The sequence below is a fragment of the Orbilia oligospora genome (genome assembly GCF_000225545.1).
Source record: "Orbilia oligospora ATCC 24927 unplaced genomic scaffold scaffold00173, whole genome shotgun sequence".
NCBI classification, from domain to species: domain Eukaryota; kingdom Fungi; phylum Ascomycota; class Orbiliomycetes; order Orbiliales; family Orbiliaceae; genus Orbilia; species Orbilia oligospora.
The window spans coordinates 714,369-739,665 of record NW_011645730.1 but is presented as its reverse complement, the minus strand read 5'-3'; the positions used below and the strand labels follow the sequence as shown (position 1 = coordinate 739,665).

The window sequence follows — 25,297 nt, the reverse complement described above, 5'->3', positions numbered from 1 at the left end:
CCTTTGTATTAAAAACCTAACTTGCCAAATTAACCCGAGCCCCTATTCAAAATCCCAAGAAAAACAAGATATATTCATCATCAATTTAGTATACCAGACTAAAACTTAGTCCCTCCACTTCAAACTCCACACCTCCTCACCTGCTCTGAATGGCACAACAGCTCCATCTCCAGTTCCAACCTCCTTAATAGCCTTCTCCCCAAGTCCCTTCATCAATACAATCGTCCTCTTATCCTTCCCTTCAACTTCAATTCCCTTCTCCTTCACCTTATAGAACTCCCTTCCGAATCTGCAACAGAATCCTTCCAGCGTCTCTTTATCTGCCTTCCCAACCTTATCAAATGCTTCAGCGACCAATTGAACAGCATAAGGTTGTGTAAATACTCCCGCCACCGTCTTATTATTCCCCGACCTGCCCTGTTTTGCCGGCTTTGGATGTGGTGCTGAATCCGTCCCCAAGAAGAATTTGGGATCCCCGCTGCTAGCAGCGGCAAGCAATGCCGCTCTGTCAGCTGGTAACTTCGCGACGGGCTTACAAAAGCAAAACGGATCATCTGCCCAATTATCTATTGTCAAAAACAAATGATGCGCAGTAATTGTTCCAGCAACGGTAGGCCCACAAGCTCTAACAGCCTCAACAGCGGCAGCAGTGGTACAATGTTCCAAAACTATCCTTAGTTTTGGAAATTTCTGATGGATAGATAGTAAAGTTGGTAAGAACTTCGCTTCGGCGTTTAGGATTGTTATATCCTCGTCTTCTATCCCTGCTACATCCTCGGCAGGTGTCGATGGACATTCTCCGTGGAGGTTTAGAACTATATCGTGGTCTGACATGGCTTGGAACACTGGATAGAATGATTCGTAGGATAGGACGCCGGAATCGGAGTTTGTAGTTAGACCTCTTGGGTAGGATTTTACACCAACGATGCCGGATGCCGCTGCCTCTGCGATTGTGGCTGGAGTTATTGAAGGATGGAGGTAGAGGGTTGCGAGAAAGGTGGTTTTGGGAGAGAGGGCTTGAAGTTTTGACATATAGGAGAGAGCGGCAGAGGGTTCTGTAATTGGGGGGACGAGGTTTGGCTGTATTGTATACCACCATTAGATGCCTAATCTTTATCTAATATATAATATCGTATCATGAAGGACATACCATGACATAGACCAAATTGACGCCACCATTCTCAATAGTCGGTGTAACAGTTTCCATCATCGATCCATCTCTCAAGTGGACATGAAAGTCTGCAGCAGGAGGGAGTTCGATGATCAGCTCGGCTTCAGAGTCCGATCGATGTTGTTTTGAAGTTCCCTCATCGCCACTATCTTCATCTGAGGACCTCCCACCGGACTTTAATCGTCGGAACAGCTTTCTAGCTGTAGACTCGGGTTCCGCTTGAGGGTCTTTAGGGTCTTTGTCTTTGTCTTTATCGTCGTCATGGTGGGAGACAGAACCGCGAAGATGGAGGTGGTCTTTGAGGGTCATTTTTAGTCCTGACTATTCTCAGCACCTCTTTATGGGAATTGAGGTTCGAGGATGTTCTGATATTCCGACCTCGATTGAGCTTAGTTTTGTCACTTCCTTTCTTCTTCTGTTTTTAGCGGTGATTGTAGTGAAGCTTTCGTCCAGCTGCCGTGAGAAGTTAGAAAGTTTTGGAAAGAACTTAACCCCGCTAAGCTAACTAAGGTTTCGTCTGCCGCAGTTTGTTGGAAATGCGGCATCATCAAATTTGTTTGCGACAGCTCGGAAAACAAATTCCCCAAATCTCTTCTCTTCGCGGCGCGACAAAAACTTTAAACCCCTCCAGATAACTATAACAATGCCGATACAAATAATAGCACCAGCACCGTTTGTGACAGCCGACGACGAAGCGGACGACGAAGGTGGTGTTCGTCTTGATTTTGATAATGATGGGGATATAGCAATGGACGGCGATGCGCCGCGACGAGCAGCAGGCAGACAATCTGGTGGGATCGTGACACCCGGCGAGGTTGTCACCGAGGACCCTCAATGGATGCGGTATGAATAATTTATCTATCTACTCTACACTATATCTATCTTTCAATTTATACCTACATCTATATGTCCGACAGGTGGATAATTGGAGGTGGTGATGCTAATACAATATGAATCCAGCGGCCATGGAACCTACCTCTCCCAACCCCTCGCTCCAGGCGGCAGTCAATCCATCGTCTCCTCCCTCGCCGGCACAATCTCCAAAACAAACAAACTTCTTTCCATCCGAGCTCTTAAATTCCGTTATGTCCCTGAAATCGGTGATCTGGTGGTCGGTCGGATTCTTGAAGTCCAAACAAAACGATGGCGAGTGGACATCGCAGCTCCCCATTCCGCAACCTTACTTCTCTCATCGATAAACCTCCCCGGTGGCATCCTCCGTAAAAGAACCTCAACCGACGAACTACAAATCCGTACTTTCTTCTCCGAAGGCGACTTGTTAGTCGCAGAAGTACAAACCCTCTCCAACGACGGTCTGGCGAGTCTTCACACCCGAAGTCTTAAGTATGGAAAACTCCGTAACGGAGTATTTATGACTATAGACGCCGGAATGGTCCGACGGATGAAATCTCACGTTTTAACAATGAATACGTCCAATGGTGGCGGAGAAGTCGATATTTATCTCGGTGTGAACGGATATATTTATATCGCGAAACATACAACACCGCTTACCGAGTCCGGCGGGCCGGAAGGGAAAAGTGTGAGCATCACGAGATTGGAAGAAGAAGCTTCGGAGGCAATATATTCAAACGTGAACGAAGAGATATCACCGGAGACTAGAGCTGAGATTGCAAGAATTGCTTGTGTGATTGGAGCTCTGGCGAAGAACGGAGTAAAGGTTGATGACGAGATGGTACATTTGGGATACGAAGCTGCATTGGAGGAGTTTTTGCAGGGAATGGAGTGGGGCGGTGATGGTGAGGCGGGGAAGAGAGTAGTCGAGGCTGCTCTTGCAAAGCGAATGGAAGGGTAAATCAACCTTTCTTGATTTATCTTTTCAAGTACTCCGGGCCATTCCTGCTCGAAATCTATGACGATGGGATCCTGTGTATGTATGTACGATATGAGACAAGTATTTCGAAGGATATCCACTTCCGAGCGTTCCAGGCCCTCGTTCTCCGCGATGTACAGTCAGCGAGCCATATATTCGCCCGCACCCGCTTACCACATCCTCAAAAGTGCGTATACCCAGGTTTCTTCTCCATACCGCGAAGTTTTAGTCCCAGGATGAGAACGGTTCCGCGAATGAAAAAAAAAGAGTTTAAAAAAGTGGAGTGGTCGTATTGTTGGTCAATTGCGGCTTAGCCATACGAACAAACCAACACCAACTGCTTAAGAGATCCCAGTCGATGCAGTCTCGCTAAGACGGGAAACTGGGGGAAGTTTTTGGTTTTTTGAAATGCATGTGATGGCGCTAGTTCTATCGTCGTCATTTACTGCTTCGTTCGCCATCTGTCAGTCCCAAAAGGTCGGCTGTATCAGATAAAGTAATCGGTTTAAACCCCCTTTAAAGCCCCGCCCCGCAGGTTTAAATTTTTCGTTTTCGAATTCGGGGCCAGAAAGAAGCCGTCTCCGGCGGGTTATTCTCCAGATTCGATTGTAATCACATACACAGCATATACCATGAGATTGTCAAAGAGGAAGGAGAGTTTGCGAACCAGCCTCGGTTGAAAATGGCAGGTTGGGCGAATGTAACTAATCAACTATTTAATTCTTTTATCTTATCCGACTGCTTGGTTAGCTGCAGCCTGTCATAATTCGATACTTAACTTACTAAATACTTACTTAGCACTTATCCGGGGTAAAATCAGACTGACTTGGACTAGCAGATCTCATAAATAAACGTAAGGTCGTCACCATTCATTCCGCTTTTATAAGTTAGCTTCCTGTCAGTCAATTTATCTTCACTCTGAAGACTACCATTACCTACTTCTCATCCATCTCTCCCTCTCCAACACTACCTCAACCTCAATCTCCATAATAATAGCAAAAATAAACATGTCGTCGTCCAAGACGTTCGGTCCTCCCCCCGCCACCCCAATCCCCGACATCTCCGCCACACACGTCCGTCTCCGGGCAACATTCCAGTCGCACAAGACCCGCCCCGTCGAATGGCGAAAACAGCAACTCAGGAAACTCTGGTGGGGCCTTCACGACAACGAAAGTGATATCGCCGCCGCCTTATGGCAAGACCTCAAAAAGTCGGAGCATGAAGCTCTACAAAGTGATGCTATTTGGCTGAAGAACGCGATTATTGATGCGCTGGGCGATATTGATAACTGGGTTAAGGAAGTCCCCGTTACTGCGGATTTATTGAGCAAGGCGGGGAGTCCGACGATTAGAAAGGAGCCATTGGGTGTCGTTTTGATCATTGGGTTAGTACCACTTCGTCATAGAATCATATAGATATATCAAATATCAAATAGCAAAGAGACTAACAAAATAATTTTCTAGAGCATACAACTATCCCTTCCAACTCACACTTGGGCCTCTCCTTGGTGCCATTGCTGCAGGAAACTGTGTAATCATCAAGCCCTCTGAAATCTCACAGGCTTCTTGCGCGGTTCTCACAAAGATCATAACTGAATCTCTCGATCCGGATGCATTCGCTGTTATTAACGGCGCTATCCCAGAGACCACTGAGCTTCTTGCACAAAAGTTCGATAAAATATGCTATACTGGTAATGGTGTCGTGGGAAGAATTGTGGCTACTGCTGCTGCGAAGCATCTCACTCCTACGATCCTTGAATTGTATGTTTTTCCCCCTATTACTTATTATTTCTTCTAATACATGAAGAAGAAAAAAAGATGCTAACAAATATGGATAGAGGCGGATTGAACCCAGTTATCATCACCAAGAATGCGGACATCAAACTGGCTGCCCGCCGTATTTGCTGGGGCAAAGCCTTAAATGCTGGCCAAGTCTGTCTCTCCCCGGACTACGTCATAGTCCCTTCCTCCAAAGAGGCCGAATTCATTTCGTCTCTAGCCTCAACCTGGCGTAAATTCTACCCCAACGGTCTCAAAGCCTCGCCGGACTTCCCACGCATAGTCAACGACCGCCACTTCCAAAGGATCAAAAAGCTTATTGATTCCACCTCTGGGGAGATCAAGATTGGAGGACAAACTGATGAAAGCGAGAAGTTTATTGATTTGACTGTCGTAAAGGTCAAAGATGGGGATGATGCTTTGATGAAGGACGAGATTTTTGGACCGGTGTTGCCGTATGTGGTTATTGATGATGTGGATGAGGCGATTGCCTTTGTCAACCGGGTTAGTGATACGCCATTGGCATTGTATACGTTTACTACGGATAAGAAGGAGGCGAATCACAGTAAGTCTTTTTTTTGCTTTGCTGATGCTGAATAATATTCGACATGTGATGCTAACGGAAGATTAGTCTTGGGCCATACTAGATCAGGTGGTGCTACAGTCAACGAGTAAGTTGTCTCCTAAGATCTAAATCCCTGGGGAAAAAAGGCTAACATAGTGAATAGTACAATCTGGCACGGAGCATCCCACAAGCTCGCCTTCGGCGGTGTTGGTGAGTCCGGCATGGGTAACTACAGAGACAAATTCGGCTTCGATGCTTTCTCCCACCACCGCACCACCGTCCGACAACCCGGTGGTTGGTTCGAAATGGTCTTGGATGCTAGATATCCACCGTACATCCCCAGCAAACTCGCACAGTACCGTATGCTTCTCGAGAAGAAACCCAATTTTAGCCGTGATGGGAAAGCTAGAGTTAGTTGGTTTGGATGGTTATTGTCACTTGGAGGAGGGGATAAGAAGACTGTGGTTGTCAAGTACGTTGCGACTATTCTTGGTATGATATATTTCCTTAGAATTTTATTTCTATCTCAGTGATTTTTAATATTCGGGGATGTTCGTGTGGGGGGTGGGTTTTTTCCTTTGTTACTCTCTTTTCTTTTCTTTTCTTTTCTTCTTTCTTATTATACACCTTGGAAGGTTTGAGATGCTATGGCGGGGGTTTTGCTAACATTAGTTTAAATAGGTCTCGTTTATCTTAAGAACCAGCTTGATGCGAGGAGACGTTAAGATATCGACCATTAGTTTGACGGGAGCTGTTTAATATGGTGTTCATTGTGACAGAAGTGGATATCGAAGCTCTTGATATAAGGGCATCATGGTTATAATTTCTCTTTCAAGCGCTGAGGGCTTGTTTCTTTACTTTTTTTTTTTAGCTGATACTGCTGATACTGATACTGTACATTACCTTACCTTACCTTACCTTTACCTTACCTCGCCCTTCTGGCCGCATTTTGCATCGTGCACGTGCCAAATTCATAATGGAATTCATATTGAATGAGAATGCAACTACTGACCGATATCAAATATGATGAAATTAGAAGATCATTCTACTACAATGCTAGATATGTTCAGTTCTATGATCCCAAACTCCAACAGTCAATCACAAATCCCCGAAATTCCATCCTCTTCTATAAGACTCTAATATGGTGTCATAATCATCGCCTCTCTATAACGGTACGCCTCTTCTACGCTAATCGGCGGAGGTAAACTGTCTAGAACGAACTCAAACAATTCACTAGGAAGATTACCCCAAACTCCTTCGCGGATGGCCTCTTCAACTTCGACACGATGCTGGGGTTGCTGGGGTGCTACTGTCTTTGTAGTGAGAAGTTCGTTGTAATTTGGATCGCAGAGGAAGAATGTTAGGGTCTTTTGGTATCCTGGCTTTTTGATGTCTTCTAGACGGAGAGTTGTGGCGTGAGCGTAGATGTTCGGAAAGACTATTAGGCGGTTTTGCTATAACTATATTAATTATCTAGTTTTCTTAGGGGTCCGTTATGGGATTAGAAGTAAGTACCTTAATTGAAGTCTTGCCGACTTTTTGGAAGGGTCTGTCCCGGAATCCGTAGCTACAGTAGTGATAGTTGCAAGGGTGTAGAGGGTCCTTTTCGTTAGTTTTACGAGCGAAGGCTAATGTTGTTTCTGCAATGTTCTCTTGGGCGTAATAGTATATCCCAGTTGCTATTATTCTTTCATTCTGGAAGAATTTTGAAAGAAGTTAGCATGTTGATAGATATGATATATATGCAGTACTAGTATAGAGAGCCCGGGATATGGTGTCTAGATCTGTTACGTACCCTCAATCCGTGATAAGCCCAATAGTCGGCAATGTTTCGAGGACCTACATGCTGAACTGGATTTTCGGGTGTGATCATTATATTCGTCATTTGGACGACTATTTTGACGGTTTTCCCTTTCAGATTGATTTCATCGGTGATTTTCGGTGGGTACCACATCTTATCGGGTCGTGTGGATCCAATATCCCAGATTTCGTAGAATCTGCAGTCGAAGATATCGGTTGGCTTCCAGGCGAAGATTGAATCGAAGTCGTTTTCTTCCTCCTCTTCTTCTTCTTTCACTTCCCCTCTTTTCACTTCCTCTCTTTCCACTTCCTTTTCTTCCAATTTCTCCACTTTTGCTTCCTCTTCTGCTCCTTCCTCCCCTTCTTCGCCATTCTCATTTTCACTTCCCTGTATTTCTTCGTCGTCTGGTTCGAGCTTAGTTAGGCTAGTGGGTGGGACCCACGTATGATATTCACTTTCTGGGTTCAATATTTCGTTTTCATTATAGTCAGATGCATCGTCTTCCACAGCGTCACCCTCGCCGTACTCGTACTCATCGTCATCATGAATACTTCCAAATCCACCATCAGTACCGCTGTCATAATAATCAAAATCTTCCCTCCTACTTTTGTTATCATTCCTAAATCCCAGAGATAACTCCTCCCCGTTTTCATATTCCTTAATAATCCTCTCCCAAAACCCCTTGAACTCTTCGACCGAAAGGTCAGAGGCGTATTCAGATCCACCAAAAGAATTAGGTCCTGGTATCCCGCCGGTGGTTCTATGAGACAAATCCCTTTTTTCGTTTAAGTCTGCGAGAACGTGGTTGAATAGTGGGATGAACTGTGTGAATACTTCTTCTAGAATTGGGTGGAATAGTTTCTGTTGTTCTGGGTCGGTTAGATTATTTATGTATGATTCAATTGAGGTGGATTTTCCGTCAGGTGAGATCTTGAATTCAGAGGGTAGCCAGCAGAATCCGGTAGACCACCCTTTTGAATATTTGGATTTGGATTCGGATTCGGATTCGAAGGGGCGGGTGATGGTCTCTCCGTTTGGCAAAAGGGTTCTGCCGTAGACTATGGGCCACCAGGATGGATGGATGAGATCCTGGACTATACCTTCACGGTCTGGTGCCCAGGTCTTTTTGTCTTCTGGGAGCTTTTCCAGTGTGGAGGCAGCTATATATTATTATTCCCGTAAGTTCAAGATGATCATGAATCGGGACCCATACTCTCCAGTATAGCTATAGAAGAGAGGTATTTCTATAAAAGGCATACCGTTAATTAACTTCTCTCTCAACTCCTCCAAAATCACTCCATCAGCTCTCCAGACACAATCAACATCTGGTTCAATAAAACACCCTTTCTCCCTTAACTCCTCAACATACGGTTTATACCTCTCCACCAGTTCCTCATGAGCAAATTTGATATCTTCAGAGTCCCAGACAAGACAGAAACCGTCGGTTTTTTCACTATATTTATAACCATCTTGATAGGCGGATCTTTGGATCCATTGTGACATTAACTTCCGGTTTGTGACGAGAGTTGTCCAGTTTGGTTGGTTACGTATGGAGCAGGAGAATTTACGGAGGATGTAGTCATGAAACGAGAGGGGTGGGATGGTGGAAGGCCTAGGGCAAGTGTCGAGGGGGTGGGGGTACTTGATATTCTGTTTGGTTTTGGGGGGGTCGGTATCTAGGGTTTCGGTCATTGTTTTTTTTATAAAATATTGGTAAGAGGGAGGAGGGGAATAAGAACGCTATATTTTATTACCTAAAATGGTATCTCTATAGTAGAGCTTCGATGCATTAGACATGAAGCTACGAGAAGTTGTCGCGATATCGATCACTACGTACGTGTACTATCCTTCGAACAGCTTCGAATCTAGTACCTACCAGACACGTCAGGTTAATTAACTAATAGGAGGCGTCCGATATTGGTACCCTGTCAGCCCTTCTCGAAATCACCTGTCAGCGTGTTGGATACTAAAGTGCAACAACTTATACATTTTTGTTATGCGCCAAAATGGCAAGCTTAGTATCCAGTCGAAATATATTAATGTCTCTACACCACCGCCAATCCCAAATTCAGTTCCAATTGGCCATATTGGAATTGCCGGTCACGAGACTAGGAATTGATCAAAAAGGGCTACCGCTGACTTTTGTTCCTGAGCTCCCTTTCCATGGAGGATCTAGACCGTTCATATCATGCATGCATGACGATTTTATCGAGCTCCCTGCGTGGTACCCAAATCGATTCTAACAAGCAATATACGTATACGTAGTATATATAAAAGTACCCGCTCTAGCGTGATGTTGACAATCTCAGCTGCATATACACATCCAAAGGTCCCTATAGCTCACATCTATTATAGAACGCAGACATTCCGACAGTACATAGTACACATAAGATACTAGCCTACCGACCATTCATGCCGGCTTCATTGTGTTGTACCTGTGGTTTTCCTCTCTCGATTACATATGGACGGCATGGAAGACGGAATCTGTTAGGTAAGAGCATTGGAAGCCAGCGGAAGCGGAGGTGGCTAGAATCGGGATCGGGATCTTAGTACATGCGGCTTGCATGTCCAAGTTCTCTTCGACCTCGGCCTGTGGATATAATGCGATGCCGGCATAGATGCCTATTTGCTATTTGAGCAATTGTTGCCTGCTACTACTACTACTGGATACCTTTCTAGATTGGGAAAGGCTTAAGTTTCCCCAGACTATCTACTAGGGAAGCGCGTGATATTAATATTAGTTAGTCTGGGGTCGTGACGTACATGGATGCATACATGTAAGAGGTGCAGGGCGATGTTCTGCCGTTATGCTTTACCCCAGACTTTGGTGTCTTAAAAGAAGAAGCATTGCTTGACTGCTTTCTTTCTATATGGGGCTGTTAAACGTACAAGTGCGTTCATGCCTGGACAAGCCATGCTTTTATGATGGGTATCTCAATTTCGACAATAGCTAGATAGCCAGGTTTGCACTCGAAACCTCAGATGTATACCAAAGGAGGAGGAGGGTGTAATTGATCGAGATAGAGAATCCTTTGAATAATCAGATTAGCAGAGCTTTTATTATCAAGTTCTATACCTTTTGCCACTGGGGACATTGGGTAGTGTGAGGGCATTCTCGACCGCTTCGCCTGTATAGTTGATAATAGGTTTGGGTCCCTGTAACACCATAAGTAGAAACTCTATCACCAGAACGCCCAGAACCCGAGTATGCACCGAAAAGGATTAGAGACTCGACCGGAACACCATATGCCTTCAACTCCGCCTGAATATGAGTCGAACCTATGCCGTTATAAAAAAAAATAAGAAAAACACACAATAATCTGCTGTAACCACGATGTGCGAACGAGACCACCCCCAACCATTATAGGCTTTTCAAGCTTCCTAAAATTATTGCAGAAAAGAAAAACCTGAAGAAAAAGAACTGCGAAGAATATCTGCCTTCGGCTTTGCCTGAGCAGGAGTCGAGCCGTCATCAGGCTAGCCTTAGCGTCTATTTCTTTGTTTCCTTTCCTTTAGATTCTAGAGCCTCCAAGGCCTCTGCAGAAACCGGAATCTCAAGCAACTTGCCCTTGATAAGGGCAATATTGCGTCGCATTTCATTGAGATGTGCTTCCAAAACCGCAACCTCCTTCACCAGCGTAAACCCGAACACGGCTCCACCGAGTGTCTAGAAGTCTAAGTAAGGAACAATTTATGTATTTTGGAAGCGATAAACTCACCAAAGCACCAAGCCCACCCATGAAAAACTTCATGATACGTCACTCAGGAAGGACTTTTGAAAGATCATGAGCCTGGTCTACACCCTTAGTGTACTATGAATTCTAGATATTAGATTGGGAGAGATCCTTTAATGCAGGTAAGGCATAACACTTGGCGTATATTGTAGCCACGAATGCTGGGAGGTTGGAGAATGCGATGACGAGCTGTGAGTAGAGAAAACATCTTGAAAGTCTGAAGAGCTATAGCTATGGGAGCCGTCGAAATTGGATTTAAAGAGTACCTGATCGAACAATTGGTCAATTGAAGGGTTATTTGGGAAATAGAAATATGATGATGAAACATCTTTGACAGATCGTCGGAGCCAGAAGCCCATAGCTAACGAAAGCTCATAATTAAGATAGTCAGAGGTGAAGCGGTGATTATTGCCGATCCAACAATACTCTCGCATCCCATGAACGCAACATTAATTATTAAAAACACTAGAATGACCACTGTGCCGACAAATGCGTGATGTTATTACGGCAGGACTATGGTATCATATCAACACGATTCATCGTGGAATAAATCGGTATAACGATAAATTATTCAAGGTTGTTTATTTCTTATGATTAGATAGTATTGCACTAGTACTCGAAATACATCCATTTCCGGCACAGTGTATAAGTATCTAACAAAACCAACATTTGCTTGCATCCCCACCTGCCAAAAACATAGAAAGCGCAAGAACAAAATTTCCAAAAATAAATATAAAAAAAAGAAACAGTCATATCGAACCTTGAAGATCCGAATACAACCATCAATTCAACATCACACGCTTACGCCCTCTGTGAGGCTCGAACTCACGACCGCCAGATGACCTGGTTTTGGTTTAAAAGTCTGGCGCTCTTCCGATTGAGCTAAGAGGGCTCTTCGCGCTGCTGTTGCGATATAGGGGGAAGGTCCGGCGGGATAGGCGTTTTGAAGGTGTGATCTTTGGGTTCTTCGGGTTTTTTCGACTGTTTTAGCGAGTTAGTAAGTCTAAGCAACTAATTAGCTTAGCAGTTGATCAAGATCAGGCAGATGCATAAGTTGACTGCCGAGTAGTTAGCGGGGCAAGGCCGTGGATGAAGGAAGTAGTTAAAGAAGAGGAAGAAAGAAGGCTAAACGTTAATAGGGTTTCCGAGTCAGGAGATATAAAATAGCTAAACTACAGGTAGTCTAGCTATATATTGCCTTCGAATTCGGGAGGGGAAGCTTTAAGAAAGTCTGGGGTAATTAACAATGGGCGTTCCTGCACTGCACTGCACTAGCTATCACATCCTCGTATCGATATATCGTGCTTGATGGCTGCAGGGAAGCTTAAGCATGCTTTGCTGGACGTCCAGACCGAGTGACACGAATGTCAGTAATTTGTTGGACATGTTTTTGACTACGGAAAATAGAGTAATCCATGCAGATTTGCACACCATGTGGACATGTGGATCTGACGATGTGAATGTGGGTAAGTGATTGGATACGAGTAATGTATTGTAGCCGGTGGAGATATTCCGACGATGAACAACGTATATGTGTATAGTGATCACGCAAAGTAATACGGTTATTACTTCTTTTTTTTTTTTTTTTTTTTTTTTTTTTTCCTTGTCGAAATCATGCCTTGTGATGGGATATTATTTCCGGATCACTAAGGCGCGAAACCGTAACCAACTATGTCAAGGCGACAGTGCAGTGAGCGCTGCCAAGTTGATTTGAAAGAAAATTCCATCGCATTCGGGCTCAGAAAATTTCATGAGATCAAATAAAAAGGAAATGAATGATATCATGCTATGGGTCATGAGGTTCAAAATTTAAAAGAAAATTTTGCATATGAGCTCAAGGTCTCGTCAGATCCGCGAAACATGGAAGACTTTTTGGAGGATTCGATGTTCGGCGATTGTTCTATTTAATTTTGGAGTTTTAAAAATATTAAAATATGCGAAATTCGGGGTTTACGTTTACCTTTTACTCGCTTCCAAGAAGTCCTGGCAGCAGCTTGTACTTGTTTGCGCTGCTTGGTTTGCCTCTCTTTTTTTTTCTTCATCCTGCGCCGCGGCTGCGTGAGCTGACGAACAGGCTCTGGCAGCCCCAGCTTCAGCGTTTAACCGAAAGAAAGAAAAAAAATAGAGCGCTCAGCTGCCCATCGAAAGAAAGAGGAAGAAGAAAAAAAAAGAAAGTTGACACCACCGGTGCGCCGTGTGGAAAAGAAACACCATCTCCGTAAAAGGGGGAATTCGATCCCATGGATCCACTGTGCGAGACAGAAATCTGGGGAAAACACCTAATCGAGATTAGACCTGGAATCTGGCGGAGCTGCGCTAAATTTTTTTTCACTCAGGTGGAGCCTGGTTTTTAAGGTGTTTCGCGTCGATGTCGGACCTTTTGAGCTAATGCGACGGGATCAAGCCGATGCATACATTATGTAGCATAGCATCGATGAGAGTGTGCTGGTGGAGGCTCTCTCATACTATACTATAGTACTAGTATACTCGCTTCAGGAATGAACAATGAATTGTGGAGAAACACCAAGAGTTAATAGTTTCGATTCTTTGGATCCATGGAAATTCACATTTTGAAATTTTGATCGGTTCCGCACCGGACTTTCGTTTTAGGGGAAAGTGTGGAATTCCGATGCCGCGATATGTGGCGATTATCGTGTAATTGAGCAAGAATGTCTAACGGTTACAATTCCCTGGAATTGGCGTCGACGGTTTCGAAAGTATGGTCGATTGGATGAGGTATTTCTCAAGTAATAGAAATCCAAGAGCAGTTTCAGGATCGAAACATATAATATTCAATATCCATATCCCATACCCATATTCGTATGTCAATGCAGCATGCATGGATTGCCATGGACGATGTATGTACATTACAATCACATACGTGCGACCGTCTATAGACATAACATAACATAACATACCGCGCATCAAAGCCGACACGAATTGGTCACAACAGCGTCAACGTTGTCACCCAAGCGAGGGGGGGGCTAGATCGAAAAGAAATATGCTGCATCAATGGAACAGATGTGATTCCTACTCTGCACAGCAACTGCCAGGTCTCTTCGGAGCTTTTTTTCTTTCTAATTTCTTCTGAGTATGATTTTAACCGTTTGAAACTATAATACCTTATAGATCTAAGCCAGATATATCTGAAACGGTGCAGTGGCGGGAGCTCATTGGCGGTGATGTGTTGCACCTGTTGTCGAAATGCACCAGTGAAATATCGCCATTGGGACGGACACCGCCAAGCTTCGACGCTGGTTGGCTGCAAGAACAATCTTCATTACCCCATCGTGACATGATTCAAGACCGACCTTAATTTTTACTTTTCCAAAGAATTCAATGCAATGAGGGGAAGGCTTATGCTTGTTTGAGGAATTTACCAAGAAGGCCTGGCAAGAAAGTCCAAAAAGGGGGCAATTTATGGTCTTTATGTCAATTACGATTTGATAAAATGGGGGTAATAGAAATGCCCTTTCTTTGGTAAAGCTGCTAAGCTGGCGAGCTCTCTTCGTTCCACAACCTTCTTCATCCAATCACACTCCGCGGAGGGGGCTCCACTCTCTTCACACTCACTCACACTCACACAAACAAGATCCATCCAAAAGCTTGCCATGGGCTGACAAAGTGGTACGAAGTCGGACTGGTAGGGCTAAGCTACTGGAAAGCTAGAAGGGGAGCTGGTACCTCCAAGAATCGGCGTCTCGAGCAAGGACTGCTGTTTCTGGGTTGCTTTTAGCCAACTTTTAGGTAAGAGGACATCTTTTTGGATGGCGTCTAGAACCACCTGACCGTGTCCATTGGCCATTCCTTCGAGCTTACGAAGGGGAGAGGGGATTTTTGGCCCCCTGACACGGCATCGGCTCAGTCGGAGGCTGCCGGGGAGAGCAAATTCCATGCGAAGGTATAACGTAATATTCCCCGGGAAAGGCATCTACAACAGCTGTTTTTCTTTCCAACCAAGCTTTTTTTGGCCCTGCCTTGCCTGACCTTGCCTTGCGCTTGCCGACACATACATAGTATATTGACTCTACACAAAACAGATGCGTTCATGATGAGGAAACAGCTTCGTATTGCGTCAAGGAATGGCGATATTACTGTTACGTTTCGGTATGCAGAAAGTATTATATTTCTGTACTACCTATTTACGGAGTAACTCCATGGGAAATTGGAATCCGGGGATCCTTTTTGTTACAATTACTGGTTCCCTCTCTCGCATTGTCTTGTCGGTGCTGGGCATAGCGTCGACAGGAATGACTGAAGAATATCATCTCTGCGAGAATCGCGTTTTTGCGTAGTTGACGTCTGTTAAGCGGGTGACTCCTTTTTTTTGCACTCACTCACTGTTACTCCTTGCTGGACCGTCCCGTTTCATCCGGCTGTTGCGGTGTTCGGTGTTCGTGATATGTCTTTCGGGCTTCAACGATTTTGGACCATTGAGCTCAACAACAGAAACAAAAAATACCAAACCGGCGTCTGGAAAAAATTTCACTTGTGAGGTCAGGCACCACGTGCACTCTCTCTGGTTCACGGCCGGGCAACTACCGACCCAAAACATTCGTCAACCCAAACGCTCAAAATTGCAAATATAGCAGCAAAAGTGCTTCGTCTAATACGCCCAGAAATAAGAAGTTCGTTCCCCGGTAATAAATATGAAGTGAGAGCTTTACATAATTATTCCATTCCAGGCATGTTGAGATGCTACCGAAGGAAGCCTTTTCGCATCCCAGAGGAACCCCGAAGCAAAAAAATTTTCCCTCCTCAGACAAGAGGGGGGCGGCCAGGCCATGGGGCTGCAACATACATCATTGAGACGCCCAAAGACGACATCACACGGTATCCCTAATTAGCTGGCTGTCCCAAAAGCAAAACGACGGTTCGAATGGTGCCAGCCCAGCGTTAAGGTTGGATCACCTGCGCTTGCCAGCCTTCGGTGCGCTCTTCGAAAAAAAATCCGCATGAGAAAAAATTTTTGTACCTTGGGTCCGAGCTTTGCTTTTTCCCGAACCGCAGAAAGGGAGGGCGAAGAGCGAGAGTGAAAAAAAAGAACAAACCACAAACCACAAAAGCTAAAAAAGCTGGGGCTCATGGCAGGCTTCTGGCACTCTGGTTGGACAGGCTGCACACCAGCAATTCATTCGGGCCACATCCGCTATGAAAATCTGGGGAAATGCGCGCTAGGACAGGGTCATGCCTTGTTTCTTTGCTTCTTCCCGTATGCCCCTCTGCCTTCTTTGCATTCCCATTATTAACGATCTAGCTATTTCGATGAAGTAATGTGTCATAGCAATGAACTTTCGGACTCGCCATCGAGCCTAGGTGTCTTGGAATGGAAATTGGTATATAAGCAGCTGGTTCCTGGTGGACATACCTGGTTCTTCTATCTTATCATCATCAGCATCTTCAAGATTATCAATCTAGCTTCCAACAAGACTTCAATATCTCTTACGAGAAGAAAACTTCACATCGACAGTTAAAGCTTTCTTAGCTTCACTACCTTATTCCAACTACTCATCTCATACACATACCCTAGTACTTTGTTACTACTACAATATCAACAATGGGCTTCACCACCTACGAACCAGCTCCACATACCGCCTACTACCACACCGGCATTGGCGGCGCCGGCAACTATCGCAAGCTCACCTCGGCTGAGGTTGCAGCCCCAAAAGCAAAGTCTCACGACATCAAGCCACACGCTCGTCCATTCTACGGTGGTCGCGGTGGTGTCGGTAACGCTCACGCAGCCTCGGAGCGTGCCATGTTCTCCTTCGACGAAGAGCTTCAGCGCGACAAGCTAAGACGCGACTCCATCGCTCCAATGTATACCGTTGGTCGTGGTGGCGCCGGAAACATCGTTCCTCATGAGGAGGAAGGTCACGACAGCGAGGCCGAAGAGGACAGAGTCAGCTTGGAGGGATCAGTCCGAAGGGTCTCGGAAAGCTCGAATCACAGCGGATACTCGAGTCGATCCATAGCTTCCAATGCCGATAGAATCGTCAATAAGATCCGAAACTTTGGACGACATTAAATTCCGAAAGTTCGAATTAGATGGAGGGAGGTCTCTAATAACTTCATTCTTTTCGATCCGACCTCATATAGCCGAAGGCAAATACTTTCTACTTTCATCAATTCATATGGGGAGAACAACAGGCGTTCACATACACTGTTTTTAATACTGCATTGGATACCCCTCTCGACTTTGATTTCGTTCATGACTTCAAGGAGAAGAAGGGGTTTAACGGTCTCGATTCATGGCTCCTGGACTACTGTCACAAAAAAAAACCTTCACAACCTCCACAACCTTTTACCATCGGCGTTCCTTTTGTTTCATCACGGCTGAAAACCACAAAAAAGTTTCGGGGAGTCACATGTTTGTTTGGATACTTGGGATTGGAGTTTTATTTCTCTAATAAAGACTTTATTCTGGATTTTGTATTTTTTATTTCTTTCTTTCTTATGAAGTATTTCTAGCATGTTCACACCATTGGCGTTTTTCAACGACACTGCTTTAGTTATTGTACTAGCTATTACTGTTTCTTTGGAGAATTGACGATATTCCACACTCTTCTCAAACCAAAAACTTTCTTGACCTCGTGCACCCGTAGACATAATTAATTATTTCGTAAGACCACCGCCGCAATGACATGTCGGTCGACATGATGGAACGGAAAGAATAAGCAGCAGGGTGCATGCTGAAGTGGCCTGAGCTTGGCGGGAAATTATATCATTCGCCGCCAGAATGAGATCAACCCAGAACCGCAGTCCTTCGATCATCGGGGCAGCGCAACACGTTTCCAGGTTTTTTTTTTTTTCCAACAAGTACCACCTGACGCTTGAACCTTTAGCTTTGTTAGCTAAAGAAGTAATCCTTGAGGATCCATGTTCCCGGTTCGACTGTATTACGCTCATCGATTGGGTAAGTAGACGACTGTTTCTTTCTTTCTTCTTTTTTTTTTTTTTCTCCCTTCAGCCTTTTTTTGGTTTCTTTTCTTTTCTTCTTTTCTTTCTTTCTTTCATTTTCTTTCTTTCGTCTGTCTGGGCCGCGTGGGCGTTTGCATTTAGGTAGTCTGGTACTTCTTTGTTTCTTTTTTCTTTCTGTCCTTACTCACTCAAGCTCAACGTTTCTCCGCGCAAAGACCTTTGTGGTAAAAATTTTCTCAGGCGGGCTGGCTTGGCTGGGTCATTGAAATTGAGTCTTCGGTTTCAGCCGAACGGGCGACCGACCACCGATGTCCGTCCAACGGCCGAAGGTAAACTTTAACTGAAGGGCACAGCACAGCATAGTTAGCACATGTACAGCACACTACATGAAATCAATGCGAGCAGGTACATTTAATATTTCTGCATCGGAAGATTTTTTTTATTTTATTTTATTTTTCTATGTGAAAGTTTATGCGTTTGTACTAACAAATAAAGGTTTGGGGTGTGATTCGTGACTGTGACTGTGACATGGTCACGCCAGGTTGGACTGTTAAACTTAACTATACTAACCTTCTCGTTAACCAAGAAAACAAAATGGTTTGACGTTTTAGCCTTTCTACTACCACGGTAATATGCATAGTACGCTTAATGGTGCAGATGTTCCGAATCCTTTTTTTTATTTATAAATAATATTATTAAATTTAGCTAATTTGGAGGGGTTTAAACATTTATATGTCGAGGATTACTTAAGAATGTTACGTATGGTTGTACAAACGGTCCGGAGGTCCGTTGGATGGCGTCATGAGGAACAGATAGTATTGAAAAATTTAAAATCTTCTTCCGAGAGGGATATGCTGTTCGGGTGCAAGTATACTGAGACTGCTGTCATATAATCTTTTTGTAGATATGACAATGGGCCGATGTTTAGATGGCTACCTACTTAGCTAGGTAGACGTTGGCATATAAGTACATATTCGGTCCGGGTTCGTTTTCGACAACAGGATTGAGCTTCTGACTTTGCCGAACTCCGGGCCAATCGTTAGGACCCGGGTAGATCTCCCGCGGTCTACCCCGCTTGCATAAATTTAGGTAATTGGGTTGTATACAGTGTGAGAACAAACATATGCAGGTGGTGAATTGTAACGAGTGGTGTTATTCTTTTAATTTTAGGGTGCCAAAGCCATTGAGGATATTCTCCTTGGATATCAATTATGCTACGTATATACATATTTGAGTACATACAGAGAAGAAGAGTTGGAATATCAATGTCCAGCGGCTAGTGGGCTGCCTGGATCACTTAGTTCTATGGTGCGGCTGGTATCTATCGGTCTCGTACCCAGGGATCCATGCTTCTTTTCCGCTTGCGTTAAATCCCGCTTCACGTAAGAGACCGCGTAATGCCCCGAATTGCCGACCGTTTGTGATTTATCATGATCTAGGCTAAGCTAAGCCGATTGAGAGTCGTCTTGTCGCTAGACTCCCAGACTGTATCGTATTAGAGGAAGACGTCATCCGGGCCGTGCCGAAATAATGGTATGCCCACCGGGCAGCCGATACAGTCACCGCTTGCTGTAGTCTGCGAGAATCTTGTTTCTAAAAAGAAAACTCATCAAATTATTGGTTCTGGGGCTGAAGATAGCCAGGTGATATTTCTATTGAGGGCTCACCTGCTTAGTCCAGATGGCTTTCTTTGTAGGGACATGGTTGGGGGAAATTAAATGCGACTATGGGAGCGGGACGGCTGTCTCGGCACGGAGCAGGAGATCATTGGAATTAATAAAAAAAAGAGAAAAACAAACAAGAGTTCCGAAATCTAAATCTATCAGGTGACATTCTTATTAGGCATTGATTACGATTGATCTCGATGTTATGACATAGAAGGTAGAGGGCAAGGGTCGGGAAGCTGGTGGGCGGGTAAAGATGTTGAGAGCGGGGGATCCGTAGCCGCCGGAACTTTCATTCAGAAAAAAAAAACAAAAGATGTCGAAGTACCTGCCTTCAGGCCTCAAAGTAGCCATGTGATAATCTTACTAGATCGTATGTTGGCCTGGGCTGGATGTTTTATTCTCGCCGGGCAGCTGGTGGGTGAAAATGGTAATTAAAGAGGAGGGTGAGAGGGAGGAGGAGAGACCGTTACACCACCGGAATTTCAACGTCCGGACAATAGCGCACAAATACTGAACTTAAGCTGCAAAGTGTCATATAGCCCGATAGTTTGGTGCGTAGGCACTATCTTCATAGCTTCAAAGAGGGCCTGATTAATACAATTGATAGAAGAGTGAGATAGGATTGCAATTGCTGCTGCAGCACTGCTCACATGATATGACTTGCGACGTCCTCGAGCATGACACGGTACGAGCAGGAACCTTGATCAGTTCAAGTTCTGAGCTGGTCTTCGAGTTTTAGGAAGCTATATTTTAGGATCCGATTGTCTACTTGTGTTTCTGACTCTCAAATACAATAAGAATATTAATCGAATAGGAGGAGCTGAAAAAAGGAATGTCGAAACCGGATTGATCATGGATAAAAGTGTGTTGTATGCGTGATATTTTGGAGCGCCGCACCCAAATCTCGTGATGAGTTGCCGCATTGTACGACGAAGCGGCAGAAGAATTTCATTTCCATGCCTGACAACGCTCAACACCGCCGCGGCTTCAAAGCTTCTCTCTCCTTCCTCCTTTCATCATATCAGCCCATCGCCATCACTGCCAAATCCAGCAATCCAGCAATCTCGATTCAAGTATGAGTCGGAGAGGATTTTAATAGCGCGATAAACAGTATTAATATTAACCAAACAATGGAGGAACCTCAACCATCTACAGGAGTTACCGAAAATGGCGCGACGAGCCCAATACCGCCAGTGCCAGTGCCAGTGCCAGCGCCAGAAGAAATAGCACCTCAAAACATTGAAACCATTGAGGCTGATGGACAAACGCGTACGGAGAATGGACTATCTGAAGTTATGGATCTAACTGGTGATAGCGATACTCTTCCAACCGCCACTGCCTCAGACGTTCCCGAACCGCAGCCGATTGAAGAGCGACCGCTTGAAATTGAGGAAGCCAAAGATGTTGCGAAGGAGCCTAGCAAGGCCTTGGCCGAAACTGGGAAGGAAACTAAGAAGCGACCATATCCGGATGATGGCTCTAGCGATAGCGACGATGATAGTGACATGATGGATGATTCAGGGATTACATTGAACCTTCAGGATGATAACAAGGACGAAGAACTTGAGGAACTTGAAGACCTTGAGGACCTTGAAGATGAAGATGAAGATGAAGATGAAAATAACGAAGAACCCGAAGTCATTACAATCGATGAATCGTCAGATGAAGAGTCTGTAGTTAAGGGCAGGTCGAAGAAGCAGAACGTTCCAGAGCCGTTCAATGACCCAGCCGTAGAGCGCCCTGATCCCACGAAATCCAACGGCGCGATCGCGGTGTCAGCTGGGCTAAAGCTGGGGAAATCCGCCAGATCTGCAATAGGGGTCGCAAAGATTACACGCAGACCTTTGATCGAATCCATCAACGCAGGCCAGATCCAGGTTGTCGACTATTCGGTCCCTGGTCTTCCTCAAGGTGCATCTGCAAGTGCTCAAGCGTTAAAGGGTATCAGCCCAACGTTGCCATCTAAGCAAACATCTGGAAATGGTGAGATTGAGGTTATCAGTCTCTTGAGTGATCCAGTTGACCCCACAGACGAACTCCCAAATACGAACACTGAAGGACCCACTCACCCAGTCGTTAGAGATGGCGCGGATGATCACAGTGATGACAACAACGAAAGTGCTTCTGATAGCGACGATGTTGATGATGAGGAAGAAGATGGAGATAACGATGAAGAAGAAGAAGAAGAAGATGGCGCTGTATCTGACTGTGACTCTGTTGAATCCGTCGACACTGACATCTGGTCACACCAGCAAAAATACTATGTGAGGCAGCCAATCCCGCCATTGCTCCACGAGGACTACCGGAAGCTCTTCGCGCCTGATATGTCGGGCGCAGCTGCGGCACAAAAGGCTTTAGTAGATATTGAGTCCCAGGAAACGCCTAAGAAGCGAAAGATCTGTGATATTTGTATGGAGCCACATCTAACCGAACAATGTGACAAGCTTAAGGTATGGTTTATTTTAATCCTCGACATACCACTTCTTTGCTAACGACTACTAGTGTGATGTCTGTGAAGCCTCACATGAGCATTTTAGTTTCAATTGCCCATATAAATCATCAACCAACAAGAAGGCTTCGGATTTGCCTATCTTTAATGTCCCAGCCGGTCAGAAGGACTTTGAAATCTGGCGCATCATGCCGCCACAATCCAGGAAGCCTGTCATAAAGGCACCTAAGATACCAATGGCATGCTATGAATGTGGTGATGATGACCATTTTGGCGATGACTGTCCTACCTTTGGGAAAAGGAGATCAAATGTTCCAACTACTTCCATATGGAATGCAAAGTCTGCTTCTAAATGGACCAGCATGAATATGGACTCTAAGTACATACGGAATGGCAAGGCAAAGGCTGACACTAATGACGACGATAGTGAACTCGGGTGGTTTGAAGCTAGGTTACAAGCCGCGAAAGTTGCTATTCCAGATTCAAATATCAAGAGAGATTATCTCGAGCAGCATAGATATGGAGCACCGCCTCGTGCTAGTGGGAACACTCGGCCACATATCCAAATGAATCTACCTCGTAATTTACCAGGACAAGACTCTCGAGATGATCGTGGTGGTCCGAGTTTCACTCGATACCAAAGATCGCAGTCTGGCGTGGACAGGCTTCCTGCTCGACCAGGGGGCGATCACTTCCACCGTAATGACCACTACCGCCGGGACCGAAGCCGTAGTCCTAGAAGGTCCAGCTTCAGTGACCGTGTCGGTGGTTATGCTCAGGACCGAGGAAACTATAGAGATCGTCCCCAGGATTTTCCGCGTGGGCAAGGACACCAGCCGCCTCACCGTGGGAATCAGGGCTATCACGCTGTCCCGCCCCCTCCTCCAGCACAGTCCCAGAACTATTATGGTCAGCAACCTGGATGGAGCCTACCCGGATCTATACAGCTTAGCGTACAAAGTTCCAATCAGCCACCTCTCCCGCCAGGACCTCCTCCACCCCCTCTTGATCAACCGCCCCCGCCCCCGCCTCAACCCCATCGTAGGAACTCTGGGCGGGGAGGCAGAGGCAGAGGCTTTTTTAGAGGTAAAAGGGGAGGTAAACATTAGTTTGCTTTGGGGTTTGACATGCGACTCGCCCTACCAAATTTTATGGCTGTTCTGGATTCATATTTGTCCCAGCCGGCGGTGTATTATATACTATGGCTGCGCAGCCTTTCTTAAGCACGTTTATATCTGGGCGCTGGTCCCTTGTTTTTTTGCATTACAATAGCTCTGTACAATACCTGTGGTTCTCTGACTTCTAGCACTCTATTGTGTATTATCCCACCCTTTAACGGCGCCCATAAATTATGAATGATAATAAAAGTTAGAATCTAGTTTTCATTGATTAGGCTCTACAGAACTATTATGACACCCGAAATCAATAGTCTCGTGCTCTCTAAATACCTTGTGCTCCACGCAGTCTAATTCTCATCACCTTCGAGGACATTGTTTTATTCCCCATTGTGTTGGGATAATGTTGGAAACGTGGAGCTCCACTTTGCTAGCAAACAGGCAGCTCGAAGCTCCAACTGCCTCCAAGCTCTCCCCAATACCTGATAACAAAACTCCCCTCCATCGACCTCCATTACCACCAATTGCCTCCCCCCTTAGCGGCCCATCATGGTGCTCGATTCCCTTCTCAACCAGCCGGTGGTCATCGATAACGGATCCGGCACAATCAAGGCCGGATTCGCAGGCGAAGATACGCCGAAATGCTTCTTCAACTCCTTCGTCGGCCGTCCAAAACATCCACGCGTGCTCGCAGGCGCCCTCGAAGGCGACGTATTCATCGGATCTCGCGCGCAGGATCTACGCGGCCTGTTAAAGATCAAGTATCCACTCGAACATGGGATTGTAACGGACTGGGACGATATGGAGAGGATATGGCAGTATGTTTACAGTGATGAACTGAAGACTTTGTCGGAGGAGGTAGGGGATCTTTAATTGATTTTTATTTTATTTTAACGATTTGTTATGAGGAGATGGGATATGATGGGGGAGTTTGAAGCTGTTGGAATTATAGTCCGGTGGATGGAGAGTATATGGGATGGAAAAGGTGGCTGATTAGAATTGTTTAAGCATCCAGTACTTCTCACAGAGGCGCCGCTGAATCCGCGCGCGAACAGAGATATGGCGGCGCAGATATTCTTCGAGACGTTTAACGTTCCTGCACTATTTACTAGTGTACAAGCAGTCCTGTCGTTGTAAGTACACTCCCTATTTAATCATCTCAAGAGGTAACATTCGGGCACTAACGATGGGATTTCTTATCGATAGATACGCTTCAGGTCGTACAACTGGTATCGTCCTTGACTCTGGCGACGGAGTTTCCCACGCTGTTCCGGTATACGAAGGTTTTGCGGTTCCCTCAGCTGTAAGAAGGATAGATGTCGCAGGAAGAGATGTTACAGAGCATCTACAAACGCTGTTAAGGAAATCCGGAGCCGTTTTCCATACATCCGCCGAAAAGGAGGTTGTAAGGCAGATCAAAGAGAAGGCGAGCTACATCGCCCCGGATCCAAAGAAAGAGGAGAAGGAATGGGCCGGTGGTGGTGTCGGCAAGGTTGAGGACTATAAACTGCCAGATGGGAATATTCTTAAGGTATGATTGGAGCTATGCTATGACCTCGGGGAGGACGCTATATTGATTTTATTTAAAGCTTGGAGCCGAACGATTCAGGGCCCCCGAGATACTCTTCGATCCCGAGATCATCGGGCTCGAGTATCAGGGTATTCACCAAATCTTAGTGGATGCGATATCACGAACAGACATGGATTTGAGGAAAGCCCTCTTTGGAAATATCATCCTATCGGGTGGATCGACATTAACAAAAGGTTTGTGCTTTTGCATGCATTATGTGCTCGCATTTCATAGAAAGATATCAAAATAGCAACATTCTGAACCGAGAAATTATAGGGTTCGGTGACCGTCTCCTTGCCGAAATACGCCGTCTCGCAGTCAAAGATATGAAAATCAGAATAACAGCACCACCAGAAAGGAAATACAGCACGTGGATAGGTGGAAGTATCTTGGCTGGGCTGAGTACTTTTAGAAAGGTAGCGTTTCCAACCCTCTCTTCTCTTTCTTCTTCTTCTTCTTTTGCGTTATACAGGAAATGCAATCCATATACCATGCTGTTTTGTGGCGTTTTGGTTTTTTGTTGCTGCATCTTCGGTTGTGGGAAGACATGCTTCCATGCGAGGTTTGATAGCAACCGAAGCGATAGGTGCAGATATGCTAATTTGGGAATACTTGTACAGATGTGGGTTAGCATAGACGATTGGCATGAGAACCCCGAGATCATTCACACGAAATTCTCATGATTTCGAAGAGAC

At 45.2% G+C, this 25,297-nt stretch overlaps 8 protein-coding genes across 8 annotated transcripts; 5 read left to right on the top strand and 3 right to left on the bottom strand.

Moving 5' to 3' along the window:
- Positions 1–105: 105 nt before the first annotated feature.
- On the bottom strand, positions 106–1,480 carry AOL_s00173g218 (uncharacterized protein; the record flags this gene model as incomplete). Its single annotated transcript, XM_011127960.1, has 2 exons — positions 106–1,080; positions 1,151–1,480. The coding sequence occupies 2 exons, from the start codon at positions 1,478–1,480 to the stop codon at positions 106–108; spliced, it is 1,305 nt and encodes a 434-aa protein (XP_011126262.1).
- Positions 1,481–1,814: 334 nt separating this feature from the next.
- Positions 1,815–2,984, top strand: AOL_s00173g217 (uncharacterized protein; the record flags this gene model as incomplete). Its single annotated transcript, XM_011127959.1, has 2 exons — positions 1,815–2,014; positions 2,132–2,984. 2 exons carry the CDS (start codon positions 1,815–1,817, stop codon positions 2,982–2,984), a joined length of 1,053 nt encoding a protein of 350 aa, XP_011126261.1.
- Positions 2,985–4,009: 1,025 nt separating this feature from the next.
- Positions 4,010–6,070, top strand: AOL_s00173g216 (uncharacterized protein; the record flags this gene model as incomplete). The annotated part of the gene is made up of 6 exons (XM_011127958.1): positions 4,010–4,386; positions 4,466–4,762; positions 4,840–5,345; positions 5,412–5,451; positions 5,509–5,837; positions 6,027–6,070. 6 exons carry the CDS (start codon positions 4,010–4,012, stop codon positions 6,068–6,070), a joined length of 1,593 nt encoding a protein of 530 aa, XP_011126260.1.
- Positions 6,071–6,481: 411 nt separating this feature from the next.
- Positions 6,482–8,838, bottom strand: AOL_s00173g215 (uncharacterized protein; the record flags this gene model as incomplete). Its single annotated transcript, XM_011127957.1, has 4 exons — positions 6,482–6,799; positions 6,861–7,040; positions 7,141–8,306; positions 8,406–8,838. 4 exons carry the CDS (start codon positions 8,836–8,838, stop codon positions 6,482–6,484), a joined length of 2,097 nt encoding a protein of 698 aa, XP_011126259.1.
- A 1,798-nt stretch (positions 8,839–10,636) lies between these two features.
- On the bottom strand, positions 10,637–10,898 carry AOL_s00173g214 (uncharacterized protein; the record flags this gene model as incomplete). Its single annotated transcript, XM_011127956.1, has 2 exons — positions 10,637–10,813; positions 10,866–10,898. 2 exons carry the CDS (start codon positions 10,896–10,898, stop codon positions 10,637–10,639), a joined length of 210 nt encoding a protein of 69 aa, XP_011126258.1.
- A 5,539-nt stretch (positions 10,899–16,437) lies between these two features.
- Positions 16,438–16,908, top strand: AOL_s00173g213 (uncharacterized protein; the record flags this gene model as incomplete). The annotated part of the gene is made up of 1 exon (XM_011127955.1): positions 16,438–16,908. One exon carries the CDS (start codon positions 16,438–16,440, stop codon positions 16,906–16,908), a length of 471 nt encoding a protein of 156 aa, XP_011126257.1.
- A 3,690-nt stretch (positions 16,909–20,598) lies between these two features.
- Positions 20,599–23,026, top strand: AOL_s00173g212 (uncharacterized protein; the record flags this gene model as incomplete). The annotated part of the gene is made up of 2 exons (XM_011127954.1): positions 20,599–21,918; positions 21,971–23,026. 2 exons carry the CDS (start codon positions 20,599–20,601, stop codon positions 23,024–23,026), a joined length of 2,376 nt encoding a protein of 791 aa, XP_011126256.1.
- A 555-nt stretch (positions 23,027–23,581) lies between these two features.
- Positions 23,582–25,285, top strand: AOL_s00173g211 (uncharacterized protein; the record flags this gene model as incomplete). Its single annotated transcript, XM_011127953.1, has 6 exons — positions 23,582–23,890; positions 24,041–24,165; positions 24,239–24,563; positions 24,622–24,796; positions 24,879–25,018; positions 25,223–25,285. The coding sequence occupies 6 exons, from the start codon at positions 23,582–23,584 to the stop codon at positions 25,283–25,285; spliced, it is 1,137 nt and encodes a 378-aa protein (XP_011126255.1).
- Between the last annotated feature and the right edge of the window lie 12 nt (positions 25,286–25,297).